Source organism: Bolinopsis microptera, chromosome 2 (assembly GCF_026151205.1).
Source record: "Bolinopsis microptera isolate Bmic1 chromosome 2, MBARI_Bmic_1.0, whole genome shotgun sequence".
Taxonomy (NCBI): Eukaryota; Metazoa; Ctenophora; class Tentaculata; order Lobata; family Bolinopsidae; genus Bolinopsis; species Bolinopsis microptera.
Window position 1 is genome coordinate 18,974,320 of NC_087073.1, and position 17,878 is coordinate 18,992,197.

Sequence of the window (17,878 nt, forward strand, 5' to 3'; positions counted from 1 at the left end):
GCTCAGTGTTGGTTGATTCGTACTCCGATAGCCTCTCCTTGTGCTTGTAGCTTGTATATATGATCCTGTATCGTCTATAAATGTTGTCAGCCTTACTCGATTGTATCTTTGTGGTAGATATATGTGAATCGTGCACTTATATTTCGTGTATGATTATCTCATGTAAAATAAACTTATGATCTCTTGCAGAATCTACTTTTATCCTTGCTGGTATTTGATCTGTGGTGTGATCTTGTTTGAACATGTTAATATCTCTTGTTTGAACATGTTAATATCTCTTTTTTGAACATGATAATATCTCCTGTTTGAACATGATAATATCTCTTGTTTGAACATGATAATATCTCTTGTTTGAACATGATAATATCTCTTGTTTGAACATGTTAATATCTCTTGTTTGAACATGTTAATATCTCTTGTTTGAACATGATAATATCTCTTGTAGGATGTAGCTGCCTACTGATCAACACCTCGCACTATGAACGTGGAAACTTCAACAAGCTAAACCTTCCACCTATCAGGTAATGTTATTGAGTAGTGTGTTTAGATTGTGACGTCATAGATATTTTTATGAGAGCTACTCAATAAATGAATTGGTACAAATCGTACACGCGTGCCAGTTTGTTGTGATCGTTCTCTTGTGATAAGATTATCTTCTGTAGAAACACATGGTTGTGCTATTCCTTCTTATGCAAGAGGTTCCTAATTACTATATTGCGCAATGATTACTTCGTGATGAAATACACAATTTTATAATGCGGCTCTATCCATTAGTGTCACTTGCATTGATCGATAATCTTTGTGCATTCCCATCATAAAATAACGGTGGCGACTTGCGTCATGACGCGTCATAATATGAACATTTAACGAATCAACTGGAAGGCTTTATCCGATTAATTGTGATACAATAAAATGTTATTCATCCATTATCTGCTTGTTGCAATAGCTGTGCCTCTAACATTCTATTGTCACGTTTTCCTGCTTTTACCATATTTTTGAATAAAATTCGCACAGAAGGGTCACTCTGACCAAGTAAATGTTCCCTCCAGATGGAGGCTGAGCGAGAGCGGCTGCTGAGCCGTCTGAAGAAGGAGATAAAGTTGCTGATGGAGGAGAGCGTAACAAAGAAGATAATCCACGAGGACAGCTCCACGATAGCTTCCCTCTGTATTGTCCTGGAGCAGTGCCTCATTCACGGGTAAGTAATGCTTCTTCTTTAAAGAAAGTTTTGAATATTCTTAGATTGATGTCTCTGACATAGTGTGATATTTAGTACCCCTCTCGCCCCTATTCCCTTATATGGTATAATTCATGGAGATAATTTGAGTAAAGTTTTGATTCGCACCTTTCAGGTACAAAAAACCGACTGTCTCTCTGTCCAGTCTCCCGATTTCCATGAATGTACTGACATGTCTAGCCAAACACGATGAAATTGCCGAGAAAACCCTGAAACATGCCAGCTCTAACTTCAGCTACCGAAAAGCGAACAGTTCGGATAACCTTAGCGCTCGATTCAAGAGCAAGAGTCTGGTGGGACACACCCCGCGTTACAACTGGATCAGAATATCACTGATCGAGAGATCTATTGTGGACCTGGTGAAATCTCTCATGGTTCACTGCTTGAAGCTGTACCAGGAGGAGTCCTTGATAAGAAACTATGTTACTGGACATCTTTTTGTGGACTTGTTGAGCGGGTTATCGGCGCTAGATTACACCAAGACCAAAACACCAGATCACTTTTGGAGTGACCCTCCTGCTGAGGAGCTGATTGAGAGGCGAGCTGCGAAGGGAGACCAGCGTCGGCATCAAAAACACCCCAACTCCTCTCTGACAGTGTGTACTCCAAGCGCTCTGCACTATGTCACCGACAACGACCCTTCTTCCTGTCACGCTCGCAATCTTGTTCAGTCTCTCTATCAGAGCTCAAGTAGCGCTCTTCTCTTTGGTAAAAACAACGTTACGGTACAAAAACCAGAGGGTGACTATCAGACGGGTTATTTGGCACTACATCAGTCCGGCAAGAACTTCTTCATGAAATGGATGAGCAAGAGGTTACTATTTGTTTTATCTTCAATTTTATAATTAAGGGGGGGTCCAACTACAAAAAATACGAACGCACCCCTAAAATTTCAAATTCGTATTCGTATTTTTTCGTATTTTTTCGTATTTTTTACAAATCGTCATTTTGATAAATAGAAGATCACACATCTTCGTAATTAATCAGATCTAAGCTCAACTTAGCAGTGAAGAAACATTAAAATAATATGTAAACCATCATGTATCATACATAAAACCTGGGGGTGCAACAACAAAAACGATGAACCCACACAAAATTATGAAATTCGCTCCCTTTTTATCGTTTTTTTATTAAAATTTGGGATATATTGTGATCCATTTTATGTTTTATTGGAAATTGGTCCATTCAATTGGACATATACATTCCATTAGTATGTTTTATGTGTTTTTCCACTGCAGGGGCTAGTATGCTCACTACTAGTTAGAGTTATCATGTACTCCCAGACCCGAGTGCTTTCGTCTCTTGTGAAATCGATTGTTTCTGCTCATTGATTTTATCCCTGTTACTTGTTATTACTTATTATGTATTAGTACAACACTAGGTACCGGGTTATATTTTGTGGTCCGGTCTTTAAACATACCATAATATCACTATAGTACACAGCACCTTAAATGTATAGTGGGGGGGGTGTCACGTCCGTCTATGTCCGCTTGTCTCATAGAATCCAAAAAGGACAGGACATAGGCGGACATAGGCGGACATAGGCGGACATAGACGGACATAGGCGGACATAGGCGGACATTAATGGACACCTAAATTGCTAAATAAAATGTTCAATTTTTCTGTTATAGGGGGGATCATGTTTTTTGTCCGTTCGGTACCCTATATTTTCAAAACGGCCAAAAAATAGAGCGGACAAAAACGGACAAAAATGGACAAAAACGGACAAAAATGGAAATAACATTTAGATGCTTCCTCCTCCTACTCTTCCTCCTCCTCCCCCTGGGTCTTCCTGATCTTCCTCAGTCCTCTTCCTCCTCCCCTTCTCAGTCCTCCTACTCCTCCTCCTCGTCCTCAGTCCTCCTCATCAGTCCTCAACAGTCCTCCTCCTCCCCAGTCCTCCTCCTCCTCCTGAGTCCTCCTCCTGGGTCCTCCTCCTGGGTCCTCCTCCTCCTCTTCATCCTCCTCCTCTTCCTCCTCAGTCCTCAGTCCTCCTCAGTCCCCCTCCTCCTCCTCCTATTCAGTCCTCCTCCTCCTCCTCCTCCTCCTTCTCAGTCCTCCTCAGTCCTCCTCCTCCTCCTCCTCCTCTTCCCTCTCAGTCATCCTCCTCAGCCATCCTCCTCAGTCCTCCTCAGTCCTCCTCAGTCCTCCTCCTCAGTCCTCCTCCTCCTGGGTCCTCCTCCTCCTCTTCATCCTCCTTCTCTTCCTCCTCGGTCCTCAGTCCTCCTCCTCCTGGGTCCTCCTCCTCATCCTTCTCATCAGTCCTCCTCCTCCCCAGTCCTCTCCCAGTCCCCCTCCTTCTCCTCCTCCTATTCAGTCCTCCTCCTCCTCAGTTCTCCTCAGTCCTCCTTCTCATTTCTCCTAAGTCCTTCTCCTGAGTCCTCCTCCTGAGTCCTCCTCCTGAGTCCTCCTCCTGATCCTCTTCCTTCTGAGTCCTCCTCCTGAGACCTCCCCCTCCTCCCTCTCAGTCATCCTCCTCAGTCATCCTCCTCAGCCATCCTCCCCAGCCATCCTCCTCAGCCATCCTCCTCAATACTCCTCAGTCCTCCTCCTTCTCAGTCATCGTCAGTCCTCCTCCTCAGTCCTCCTGGGTCCTCCTCCTCCTCCTGGGGCCTTTTCCTGGGTCCTCCTCCTGGGTCCTCCTCCTGGGTCCTCCTCCTCCTGGGTCCTCCTCCTCCTGGGTCTTCCTTCTCCTCCTCAGTCCTTCTCCTCCTCCTCCTCAGTCCTCTTCCTCCTCTTCCTCCTCCTCCTCCCTCTCAGTCATCCTCCTCAGCCATCCTCCTCAGTCCTCTTCCTTCTCAGTCCTCCTCAGTCCTCCTCTTGAGTCCTCCTCCTCCTCAGTCATCCTTCTCAGTTCTCCTCCTCCTCCTCCTAGGTCCTCCTTCTGGGTCCTCCTCCTCCTCCTCCTGATCCTCCTGGGTCTTCCTGATCCTTCTCCTCCCTCTCAGTCATCCTCCTCAGTCATCCTCCTCAGTCATCCTCCTCAGCCATCCTCCATAGCCATCCTTCTCAGCCATCCTCCTCAGTACTCTTCAGTACTCTTCAGTACTCTTCAGTACTCTTCAGTCCTCAAAATGTTTGTCCGCTAATGTCCACCAATGTCCGCTAATGTCCACTAATGTCCATCCAAGTCCGCCAATGTCCGTCCGGGTCCGCCAATGTCCGTCCGAGTCCGCCAATGTCCGTCCGAGTCCGCCAATGTCCGTCCGAGTCCGCCAATGTCCGTCCGAGTCCGCCAATGTCCGTCCGAGTCCGCCAATGTCCGTCCGTGTCCGCCAATGTCCCAAAAAACACGTCCGTTGTCTCATAGAATCCAAAAAGGACAGGACATAGGCGGACATAGACGGACATGACACCCCCCCCTATAGTCAAGTACATTTGTATCGTGACACATGCTTATTATTGGCTTGAGTCCTCCTCCTCAGTCCTCCTCCTCATCCTAAGTCTTCTTCCTCCTGAGTATTCCTCCTCCTCCTTCTTCTCCTCCTAAGTCTTCTTCCTCCTGAGTCCTCTGAGTTCTCCTCCTCCTCCTCAGTCCTCCTCCTCCTTCTCATCAGTCCTCTTTCTCCTCCTCTTAAGTATTCCTCCTCCTCCTCCTCATCCTCCTCCTCCCCAGTCCTCATCCTCCTCCTCCTTCTCCTCTTCCTTCTCCTCCTCATCAGTCCTCCTCCTCAGTCCTCTTTATAGTCGTCCTCGTTCTCGTCCTTAGTCCTCCTCCTCCTCCTCCTCCCCCTGAGTCCTTCTCCTGAGTCCTCCGTCTGAGTCCTCCTTCTCATCCTCCTCCACAGTCCTCTTCCTCCTCCTCAGTCCTCCCCCAGTTCTCCTCCTCCTCAGTCCTCCTCCTCCTCCTCAGTCCTCCTCCTCCTTCCTCAGTCCTCCTCCTCCTCCTCAGTCCTCCCCCAGTCCTCCTCCTACTCCTCAGTCATCCTCCTCCTCCTCAGTCCTCCTCCTCCTCCTCAGTCCTCCCCCGGACCTCCTCCTCATCAGTCCTTCCCCAGTCCTCCTCATCCTCCTCATCCTCCTCCTTCTCCTTTTTATCAGTCGGCCTCCTCCTCGTCCTCGCTCTCGTCCTCAGTCCTCCTCAGTCCTTCTCCTCCTCAGTCATCCCCCCAGTTCTCCTCCCCCTCCTCAGTCCTCGTCCTCAGTTCTCCTCAGTTCTCCTCATAGTCGTCCTCCTCGTCCTCGTCTTCCTTCTCAGTCCTCCTCGTCTTTAGACCTCCTACTCATCAGTCCTTCCCCAGTCCTCCTCCTCCTCCTCCTTATCCTCCTCCTAAGTCTTCTTCCTCCTAAGTCTTCTTCCTCCTGAGTCCTCATCCTCCTCCTCCTTCTCCTCTTCCTTCTCCTCCTCATCAGTCTTCCTCCTCAGTCCTCTTCATAGTCGTCCTCGTTCTCGTCCTTAGTCCTCCTCCTCCTCCTCAGTCCTCCTCCTGAGTCCTCCTCCTCATTCTCCTCCACAGTCATCTTCTTCCTTTTCCGTCCTCCCCCAGTCCTCATCCTCATCAGTCCTCCCCCGGACCCCCAGTCCTCCTCATCAGTCCTCCCCCAGTCCTCCTCATCAGTCCTCCCCCAGTCCTCCTCCTCCTTCCCCAGTCCTCCTCCTCATCCTCCTCCTCAGTCTCCTCCTTCTCCTCCTCAGTCCTCCTCCTCCTCAGTCCTCCTCCTCTTCCTACTCCTCAGTCATCCTCCTCCTCCTCAGTCCTCCCCCAGACCTCCTCCTCATCAGTCCTTCCCCAGTCCTCCTCCTCCTTCTCCTCCTCCTTCTCCTTCTTATCAGTCGGCCTCCTCCTCGTCCTTGCTCTCGTCCTCAGTCCTCAGTTCTCCTTGTCCTTAGTTCTCATCCTTTTACTTATCCTCCTCCTCCTCAGTCCTCCCCCAGACCTCCTCCTCATCAGTCCTTCCCCAGTCCTCCTCCTCCTCCTCCTTATCCTCCTCCTAAGTCTTCTTCCTCCTAAGTCTTCTTCCTCCTGAGTCCTCATCCTCCTCCTCCTTCTCCTCTTCCTTCTCCTCCTCATCAGTATTTCTCCTCAGTCCTCTTCATAGTCGTCCTCGTTCTCGTCCTTAGTCCTCTTCCTCCTCCTCAGTCCTCCTCCTGAGTCCTCCTCCTCATTCTCCTCCACAGTCATCTTCTTCCTTTTCCGTCCTCCCCCAGTTCTCATCCTCATCAGTCCTCCCCCAGTCCTCCTCATCAGTCCTCCCCCAGTCCTCCTCATCAGTCCTCCCCCAGTCCTCCTCCTCCTTCCCCAGTCCTCCTCCTCAGTCCTCCTCCTCAGTCCTCCTCCTCAGTCCTCCTCCTGAGTCCTCCTCCTCATCCTCCTCCTCAGTCTCCTCCTTCTCCTCCTCAGTCCTCCTCCTCCTCCTCCTCTTCCTACTCCTCAGTCATCCTCCTCCTCCTCAGTCCTCCACCAGACCTCCTCCTCATCAGTCCTTCCCCAGTCCTCCTCCTCCTTCTCCTCCTCCTTCTCCTTCTTATCAGTCGGCCTCCTCCTCGTCCTTGCTCTCGTCCTCAGTCCTCAGTTCTCCTTGTCCTTAGTTCTCATCCTTTTACTTATCCTCTTCCTCCTCAGTCGTCCTCAGTCCTTCTCCTCCTCAGTCATCCCCCAGTTCTCCTCCCCCTCCTCAGTCCTCGTCCTCAGTCCTCCTCATAGTCGTCCTCGTCGTCCTCGTCTTCCTTCTCAGTCCTCCTCGTCCTCAGTCCTCCTCGTCTTTAGACCTCCTACTCATCAGTCCTTCCCCAGTCCTCCTCCTCCTTCTCCTTCTTATCAGTTGTCCTCCTCCTCGTCCTCGCTTTCGTCCTCAGTCATCAGTCCTCCTCGTCCTTAGTCATCATCCTTTTACTCCTCCTCCTCCTCAGTCCTCCTCAGTCCTTCTCCTCCACAGTCATCCCCCCAGTTCTCCTCCCACTCCTCAGTCCTCGTCATCAGTCCTCCTCATAGTCGTCCTCGTCTTCCTTCTCAGTCCTCCTCGTCCTCAGTCCTCCTCGTCTTTAGACCTCCTCCTCATCAGTCCTTCCCCAGTCCTCCTCCTCCTTCTCCTTCTTATCAGTCGTCCTCCTGCTCCTCCTCAGTCCTCCTCGTCCTTAGTCCTCATCCTTTTACTCCTCCTCCTCCTCAGTCCTCTTCAGTCCTTCTCCTCCTCAGTCATCCCCCAGTTCTCCTCCCCTCCTCAGTCCTCGTCCTCAATCCTCCTCATGGTCCTCACCTGAGTCCTCCTCCTCATCCTCCTCCACAGTCCTCTTCCTCCTCCTGAGTCCTCCCCCAGTCCTCATCCTCCTTCCCCAGTCCTCCTCAGTCTCCTCCTTCTCCTCCACAGTCATCCTCCCAGTTCTCCTCCCACTCCTCAGTCCTCGTCCTCAGTCCTCCTCATAGTCGTCCTCGTCTTCCTTCTCAGTCCTCCTCGTCTTTAGACCTCCTCCTCATCAGTCCTTCCCCAGTCCTCCTCCTCCTCCTCCTTCTCCTTCTTATCAGTCGTCCTCCTCCTCCTCCTCAGTCCTCCTCGTCCTTAGTCCTCATCCTTTTACTCCTCCTCCTCAGTCCTCTTCAGTCCTTCTCCTCCTCAGTCATCCCCCCAGTTCTCCTCCTCTCCTCAGTCCTCGTCCTCAGTCCTGAGTCCTCATGGTCGTCCTTCTCCTCCTCCTCCTCCCCTTCCTCCTCAGTCCTCCTCCTTCTCCTCCTCCTCCTCCCCTTCCTCCTCAGTCTTCCTCAGTCCTCCTCCTCTTCCTTTTCCTCCTCCTCCTCAGTCCTCCTCCTCCTCTTCAGGGCATCATGTTTGCGAAAAGTGGAAGGCTAAAGGTTAACACTTTATCACGGCTCCAACGTTCCAGGACCTCATAACTGGCCTTGAAGGGATGGTTCATTATCTAGTCCAATGTGCAACTAAGTACAAGGACTGTGATATTGCTCCCTGGCATTTTGTTTCCGACTCTTGCGAACAATTGTTTGCTTTCCTTCGCACTGGCTTCCACAAAGGACGCCAGACGAACCTATCGAGTGCTTCGGTTGTGCACGGGGCAGCAAGGAAAAATCGGTGCCTTGAGCTTGATGCGAAAGGCAGCCATCTTGTTGCGCATGACGTTGCACACACTCGGGGGAAGACACTGATTCCCGATCCCAACCAAACACGGGTGTACAAGGGCAGAGACACCAGCCTCAAGAAACTTAGGAAAGCACTCAGGGAAGGCATCGACATGGGGAAGGATATGATTCGTGCTCACAAAAAGCTGTCCGGGTGCGAACTCGATATACCTACTGAACCTGACTGTTACACTCTAGTTGATGATGATGACAGGGAAAAGGCTGAGCTTGAGGCTCCCAATGATGATGATGATGAAATGGAGATGTACAACCAGTCAACTGGAGTTCTCACAACCGACGGCCGTTGGTACCATGTTGATACTGCTGCTGAGAAGTTCATGAACGACGGTCGGTCATCAATGGCAGGTCATACACGCCAAAGGAGAATCAAAGGCTACAGTATCGCCAGGGTGTCACTTTCTCAGCCATTTGAATCGCTTGGAAAAGACTGTAAACGTGTATCTGTTGGTGACAAGGGCTGATTGGGCGACATCTGTCCGACAGCAACATCTGTCCGAAAGCTGAATTAGGGATTTCGGACAGATGTCGTTGTCGGACAGGAGTCGTGTTTGGCGACATCTGTCCGAAATTTGGATCATATTGTAATTTCGGTTCACATTCGTATTTCACAAGCTCACATGTAATCTCGTGACGTTCTAAAGCTGATGTGATCGCTTAAGATCTGATCCATCGATACGTGATTGACTAGTTGAGAACAGGATCGTGCTAGCCGTACCCTAACAAGCTGTCGATCACATCACAGGACATGAGTACATATAGGACAGCAGTATGGAGATCACTTATCGCAATCCACAATGGCAACCAATCTTCAGTTTATCCCTGGACGCAAACAAGGCTCGGACAACCCTGTCCTAAATGGCTTCAGATACGTCTTCGACAAGCGAAGAGACGACACCTCCTACTGGAAATGTTCGGATTTCCGAAAGGGTTGCAGAGCCCGCATCCGTACCGTGGACAGACAAATGATCACTCCTACTCCTGACCACACTCACGCTGTCCACCATGCTGAAACGACCGTCCACGTCAGCAAACAGGACTTGAAAAGAAAGGCTTCTGGCGGAGATCAACCAACGAAATACCTCGTATCTGAAGCAGTCGGTGGATTGGGTTACGAATCTAGAGCAAAGCTTGGCTGCCAGCTATCATCCCTCAACAGAATGGTACAGAGAAGCAGAAAAGCAGCTAACAGACACCCTTCTAACCCGAGAGATCTTGGAAACGCTCTCCATTCCTCCAAACTACATCCTCTCCACCGACAACGAACCAATGATGCTCTGGGACTCTGGATGGGACGAACAGACTCGTCGATCTTTCCTTTGGGGGACTCCTAAGAACGCAGATCATATGGTGGACGCGGAGCATTGGGTAGTCGACGGTACCTTCAAATCCGCACCTAATCTCTTCCATCAGCTCTTCACAGTGAACTATTGTCCAATTTATCGACATCAAATGAAAATAAACTGTGGTAGTAAACTATGGCTCAGATCATATCTCAAATTGGACATGTTACGTATACAATTTAGCAAGTAACAGTTTAGATCATGTCTCTAATTGGAAATGTGTCGTATTGAAATCAGGTCACAATTTCGGACAGATGTCGTTTTTTTCTGGTACCCTGATTCGGACAGATGTCGCTGTCGGACAGATGTCGCTGTCGGACAGGAGTCGTGTTACCACAAGGGCTGGTTCGACAAGAAAAAATTCAAGCAAGCTGTCAAGTTCCGCCGGCAGGCTCTGTTCATGTCAACATCGCATATATTCAGCAAGGCTGACAGGTCGTCTGTCTGCTGTGTACCCACTAATTCCTTTTGTTCTACCCATCAGAACTAGGGACCCAACTTACTAGATTTTAAAAGTATGCGTATTTGGCAATAATATTCTGTGATGTAGCATTCAAAGACCTTTATAAATCACAATTAATACATCATAATATCTGAATTGTGATAATATCCCGGTTATTTTGACATTTACGCTTACGTGAGATTGACAAGCAGCTAAACTCCAATTATTGATTTTTGATTTGAAACTTTTACAAAATAGCAAGTATACAAATGTACAGCAATTCGAACAAACATATAAAATGGGCCGAAATGTATAAATGCTAAAAAGCGTGGGTCAGTGAAACAAGTACAGAGGACAACTTTCAGAACAAGAGTTTTTTGGCCGCCCAAAGTCTCAATAACATCACCTCCACCTAGTAATAAAATTATGAAATGTGAAAAGTGTGAAACAATCAAATAATAATGTATGTATATAATATAATTGTCTCTCAAATACAGATAACGTCCGTTAACTCTTAAAATACCCCTACAAGTACATATTATACTGATCGGTGGTGTCCGAGAAACATGAATTACGTCATCATGGTGTCTTCTTAACCCGGCTACAGACCTTCCCGTTACGGATGTAGTGGTCGAGATGAGTCTGTTCAGCCCTCTTCTTCTTCAGGTCAGTTACCACGTTCTTCCTTGCTGCACGCTCTTCACTGGATCTATCAGGACAGATCCATACATTTTTGTGTGCATCAGCCATCTTCAGTCTCCCTGTTTTCATCAGAATCTGATGAACTGCTGTTGAGCTTGGGACGGTGATCTTGACTGGTCGGATAGCCGTACCTGGCCTCTTCCAGCCGACTCTAGTCGCTTCAAAATGAGGTTTCTCCCCGATCTCCTCCAATAGTGCGGTTACCAGAGCTGGTAGCTGTTCTTCATCCTCTTCTTTCAGACCAAACACTATCAGATTCTTGCTCCTGTCCTCCTCTGCAGCCACACTCTTCATTACATTCTTCAGAATTTTGCTGTTGCAGACCGCGCCACTTGTGCTGTTCTTTTGTACAGCTGCACTGTAGCTCTTAATTCCTGTCTCCACCGTTGTTTGTACTGTCTCTTCAACTGACGTCTTAAACAACTGTAGTTGTTCGTCCTTCTGCACTAGCAACTGGTCCTGCAACCTGACCATCTTTTCCTTGTCTGCTAGTGCTTCCGTCTTGAGGCACTCAACGATTTCCATCATAGCGCTCATCTGACTACTCTGCCGTCGTACGAGGTCTGCTGCTTGCATAACCCAGTTTGCCATATACCTTTTATAGATAGACGGAGACATGAGTATTTCCTGGTCCATATTTCCACGAATTTCGAAGTTTTCTAATTTCAGTTCTCTTGCCATCGAAGTGAACCATCTTTCAGCACAGCCCTCTACATCTTCCTTTTCTTCGTAGTTGAAATCCTTGATTTTCTTCTGAGATCGGGTCAAATTCAGATCATCCTCCATGGTGTACTTGTATAATAATGTACAATTACACACGCAAAGGCTAACTACGCGGTAACAGCAAACTGAACTTATCGCTAAGTTACAAAAGATAAGGGAGCTCGATAATTGCAACGTAAGCTACACACACTACACACGATGTGTTAATTAGTAGGTAATCGTAGTATTGTATTTTCATTTGTTCACCAGTTTTGCTGCGTCTTATTTATCTTCTCTGATGTCATACAGTGTAATATACAAAGATACAACGGAGAATACCAATGGATTTATAGATCCATTTCTCTGGGATGTTTCGTTATTTCTAGAGTAAAAAAATGTTGGTAAAAAATACGAAAAAATACGAACGCACCCCTAAAATTTGAAATTCGTATTCGTATTTTTTGTAGTTGGACCCCCCCCCCCCCCCCAATTAATTTTTACGCTTTAAGAAGTTAAGTTTTATTGACCACAATTTATAATGCCTCGAGTGTAACTACCATTGACCGCCTTGAATAACATCTCATATCGCCAGGTTTGTAGACCATAAAGTGGACCCCACTTTCTACTGGGACTACTCATGGGTAGTTTATCTGGACGATGTGGCCTATATCCACGCGCACCCCTACGAACGCGAGGGAAGTGTGGTCCTCATTGGTCACGATGGAGTTCAGCGTCCACCGGTCCTCTTCCCCTCGCAAACAGCTTTGGTCGACTTTCTAACCTGTCTAGAAGGAGGGTTACTGTCTGAGAGCTTCAGTATGGAACCGCGTGTCAGTATGTACCTCACACCTCAGGGAACCTTTCCTCCGAAGAGCGATAAGAAGAAAACAGCCAAGCAAGCCAGCTTCTTTGTGTTCCAAATAATCACTTTCATTCCCGAGCAACCGGATGAAACCAGAGATGCTAAGAGGAAACGAGATTCGATAGGGAGTGTTCAGAGTCTCAATTCGAATCAGGACAAGGGGAGTGTCAAGAAGACCAAAGAGGGAGGTAGCGAGGAGAGTATGTCCATTAACAGCTGTGAAACAGAAGATTTTCATTTACCTACACGAATAGGCGAAGTGTGCCAGACCATGCGATATCAGATTCTCTCGAGAAACTTTTACGGCTGGCTAGCGTATTGTCGGCATCTCAGTGAGGTTCGCAAACACCTCTCCATCATGGTTTACAAAACACGAACTATCTCATATCTTGATCTAGAGGCGGGTGTCACCCCTGAACTTTGGGAATCGCTACACGATTGTGACGTAGTGAACGACAAGGAACGGGTCATGTACTACACATACTACGGAGGAATCGATCCCTCAGTTCGACCGGAAGTGTGGAAGTATATCCTGGGGCACTACAGTTTTGGAGACACCCCGGCGGTTCGGCGCCAGAAGGACGAGGAGGAGAGGGAGGAGTTTCAGAGGCAGGTTTGTGTGTGGGAGAAAGTGGAGCAATACATATTATCTAATGATAAGAGCAAGTTTACTGCGGTGCTAGATGAGACTTTTGATACTACTTCAGTTAAGAGTGTCGTTAAAGAGGAAGTTGACAGTGTAGTCAGCTTGGAACCGGAGGAGGAAGATGAGGAGCTTAAGAGTGCCCGCAGCGGGTTGACGTCTCCTGCAAGCGACGCGTATCTATCTGCTACCCAAGATGAGGACGGGGATGAGATGCCTGAGGAATGTGTCATGAATGGGGTTGATCCCCCGGGAAAAAATGGAGTCGATGTTATTGAGAATGGTGTTATAATCCTTGAAAACGGTTGCCTACCACCAGATACGGTACTGATAAACGGTGTTGAATATTCTGATGACAAGATCGCTTCTATTGATTTGAACTTTCATAGGATTGACAAAGACGTACAGAGGTGTGATCGGAACTATTACTACTTCACATCCGCCAAACTGTCCATACTCCGACGAATAATGTGCACCTATGTTTGGGAAAACCTTGAGGTTGGTTACCGGCAGGGAATGTGCGACATCCTGGCTCCCCTCTTAGTTATTCTAGACGACGAGACTCTTGCTTACTCCTGCTTCAAGAAACTCATGGTCCGAATGAACATGAACTTTTTACACAGCACGCTGATGGACGACCACTTTGCGAACATGAGGTCACTAATCCAGATACTGGACAGTGAACTGTTCGAGCACATGCAGTCCAACAGCGACTACTCCCACTTCTACTTCTCCTACAGGTGGTTCTTGCTGGACTTCAAGCGAGAGTTGGAGTATGATGATGTATTTAGGGTCTGGGAAGGAATCTGGTCAGCATACCACTGTACTTCCAATCACTTCACTCACTTTATAGCGCTAGCACTGGTCGAACACTACAGGGACATCATACTTGACAACAATATGGACTTTACTGATATTATCAAGTTTTTCAACGAAATGGCTGAAAAACATGATGGCAGAAAGATTTTGAATAGTGCGAGGCAGCTTGTACATCGGCTTCAGATTCTTATCGATAGTTAAAGCTTTGTTCGCCAGTTCTTGATTAAAATCGATGAGAAAAGTGTATTTTGTTCAAACTTTGTTTATATGTGAACAATTAACACCCTCATTAGTCAGTAGGTTGAACGAATAAAACCCATATTTAATATTGTGCTATTTGGCGATGATTTCTGTAAATATTGCCTCCGCCAAATTGAAGACTATACCACTTCTTTGTAATTCTAAAACCATTGTAGACTTAGACTTAGATCCATTATTTTTTCCAAAAAGGAACGACACAAAAATGACTGTTTTCCATGGCTCATATTACAACGCAATGATAACTGATTTTGAAGAGACAAGAGAGTTGCCGTTCCTTTTCGGACTATCATAGGCATTTAAATGAGACTTAAAGTTAAATAACCGGAAGATTAAAACTTTATCAAGCCTGAGTATTTCATAGGTATTAAACAGTATTTTGATTTTTAAAAGCTATGGATTACAGCCCTCGAAAAAGGTATTTTCAGGCGGATTGGTTGCTTTTTGCTGTACATAGATTTCTAATGAAAGCGTGCAACCAGTATAGTATTTACACACTTGCAAATATTATTATTATTAGTAAGCAATAAATTAGATGATGTCATTATGAAAATTATTGGCTTTATTATTATTATCAACTTAATAATATGAGTCTGAGAGCAGTCAGTGTTCAAATGAAATTTAACTTAATGCCTGGCAAGTCTGTGGATGTAGCGATATTATATTTTCAGATAAAATTAGACAGTTCTATGCAATGGTTATTTTCCCGTTTAAATATTCTAGCAAGCTAGAGTTTTAATAACTATAAAAGTGGAAATAATATCTACATCCATAGCTTGAAGTTCAGTTAATTTATTTTAACGAAATAACATATTTGATAATAAATACACCTCTATTACAAACAGAATGAAGTTGGAAATTTGTATTCCTATTAGTGCTAGATTGAGAGGTGTATGACAGTGAAAAGATAAACTTGGACATTTAAATTATTTATGAGTCGTTTCAACTGTTTAATGGGGAACTGTGTTGCAGTTCGGTTTAGAAATTACCCGATTGTTCTCACGCTGGACGTGAAGTTGCTGGTCGTTTGTGTCGAGACACTTGAGTTGTGATCGTGAGATGCTGATTTGTCCAGATTAATTGGCACTTAGCCAGTAGTAATCACGTGTCACAACACAGCTTCTTGACCACATTTTTCAGTATGACTATTAAAATTGCCATCTTTGTTTGAGTATATATATATTAATATATATGTATATGTTAAAAATTAGTGCGCTGGCCGTGTATTTTGTGTCTTTTTTTATTTGTTTATTCTTCAAGTGTAAAATTTTCATTTCTGCTTTAATTCTTGACTTTAATCGATACCGGATCCGCGGATTTCAATACGATTAGATTTGGATTTTGGATGTTGATTGTATGGATTTGATATTATTGAAAATTAATTGCAAATTGATCTAATTTTAATTCCCATTTATTGTAATGTAAAATTGATGGCATAGTGTCATTCGAAGTTAATGAATTTTATGAGAGTATAATTTTGTTAATCATCATCATTTACAATTTAGGTATGTAATGCATAATGTGTCTACCAAAATAGAATACCACATATGTGTGCAAATCGATCGAAATGCTCGCCCTATCATATTCCTATTGCTTGTTAAAGTTATACATATTGAAAAAATACGGTATCTTTCTATCATCCTTCCGACCAACGGCCGTTTAATCTACCGATTTCTTTGGATCATGTCAGTGTGGACAGTGGAGCTACTTTGATATTAAGGTTACAACCTAGCTTGCTAGTCTTTTGTCCGCTTCTCTTCCTGAGGAAGTTAAGCTTGGAAAGAGTGCCGCGCACAGTACAGGGATTGGTGAACCAGGCACCACGAGCAGCCCAAAGGTAAATATTAATTATATTAAAGACAAAAGAATAACTTGGTGCTTGACCATTGTTAATGGTCTGACCCGGCGCGCGCTACTTCGTAGCACTTGCCATCGGGCCATTTCGAGAAGAAAGCGGCGCGCGCTACTTCGAAGAAATTTAGACGAGTAACATCCGTCAACTTGGTGCTTGGATAATGGATACTTACCTCACGTACTGTTTTGTGTCATGTTTAACTCGTTAAAGATAACGGACGAGACTTTTCCCCTTACCACTTACCAATAGACTCTTGCTAGTCTATTGACGGATGTTACTTGTTACTCGTCTAAATTTCTTCAAAGTATCAAGTAGGGCGCGCCGCTGAGGCAAGTGCTGTACGCGCGCCGGGCTAATGATAAAATGTTGGTTGACGATGTCAACCCATCGAGATCGTTGCTCTGCGAATAGGAGCAGAGCAACGATCGACGATGCAAAGCAAGAATGCTAGTTCGCGTCGAAGCGGCGAAGTCCTCCGAGATAAAATGTAAAAGGCTCTTTTCCTTACAATTTTGTTCAGGAAGGTGACAAGGGAAAATACTTCAATTTGAATAAACCGTTAAGAATTGTAATTACAATATCTCAGTGTTCCTCAATATACTATGTCAATAATTCCAATATCCTAGTTCTTTAACTGTAAACTTTAACCGCAACTTCAGTTGTACTCAAACCAAAAAGGGTAACCTCCCTTCGATAGCTCCACCCTAATTATACCAGAAAGTATAAACAATCTCCCATTCTTCCGAGCAATCTATAAACAATTTCCTAAATTATGCTTCTAGTAATCAAAACAGAGGTGTTAAATTGAACTCTCTGATAACCAAAACAGAGATGTCAAAATAAACTTTTTGCTCCTCCAAAACTCTCTGTGCTAAATAATTCCTAAACTATCCTCCCATAGCCAAAACAGAGGTGTTAAACTGAACTCTCTGTTTCCCCAAAGCTCTCTGCTCTTAACAATATCTTTAATTATCCTCCTTGTAACTAAAACAGAGGTGTTAAACTAAACTCTCTGCACCACCCTGCTGTACTTGTCATACGTTGTATGACCCGCGCACGAAGTGCGCGGCTCCCCCTGTATCGTCGAAGACAGTGAAGCGACAGTGGGGGTCACCACGTGATACAATGCTGTACCAAATGTCGTACATTAATATAGGCCCTAAAATACTGAACTAATAGTAATACTGACATGCATATAAACTTAAGATATAAAACCCAACGTCAATCAATATTAGAATCTAAACCGTCTATCGAATTCATTGCAATTAGGGCTCCTCTTCTTGACCATTGTTAATGATCTGGCCCGGCGCGCGCTACTTCGTAGCACTTGCCATCGGGCCATTTCGAGAAGAAAGCGGCGCGCGCTACTTCGAAGAAATTTAGACGAGTAACATCCGTCAACTCCTCTTCTCGCGATCTCCTCTGTGTTGCTCTAACCAGAGCCCTCTCGCTTGCAGTAGCGCGCGACCGCCGTAGGCGGCAAAAGATCTACTTGTGAAACAAGCGCGTCACGCAGTACGCGTAGACACATGGCTATGTGAATCCTCTGTGCATTTGACCATTGTTAATGATCTGGCCCAGCGCGCGCTACTTCGTAGCACTTGCCATCGGGCCATTTCGAGAAGAAAGCGGCGCGCGCTACTTCGAAGAAATTTAGACGAGTAACATCCGTCAACCAAAATAGTTGACATACGTTGCATGCCACTTTTCGCGCGCGAAGCGCGCGCCGCCGAAACATGTATCAACAAAATAGTTATTTTGGCAGATGCCAAAATGACCCTACAACACTAATCCATTAACAATGGACAAGCTAGTCTATTACTCGCTCCTCTCATGAAGAAGCTTGAAAAGAGCATCGCGCACAGGGATTGGCAAACCAGGTATTGTCTTGTATCACGTTGCGACCCCCACGGTTGTTTCACTATAT

At 45.9% G+C, this 17,878-nt stretch overlaps 1 protein-coding gene across 1 annotated transcript; it reads left to right on the forward strand.

The window, feature by feature from the left end:
• Nucleotides 1-443: 443 nt before the first annotated feature.
• LOC134826676 (small G protein signaling modulator 2-like) lies at nucleotides 444-15,558 on the forward strand. The gene is made up of 4 exons (XM_063839148.1): nucleotides 444-521; nucleotides 1,050-1,198; nucleotides 1,353-2,051; nucleotides 12,107-15,558. The coding sequence occupies exons 2-4, from the start codon at nucleotides 1,050-1,052 to the stop codon at nucleotides 14,037-14,039; spliced, it is 2,781 nt and encodes a 926-aa protein (XP_063695218.1). The 5' UTR covers nucleotides 444-521; the 3' UTR covers nucleotides 14,040-15,558.
• Nucleotides 15,559-17,878: the final 2,320 nt, after the last annotated feature.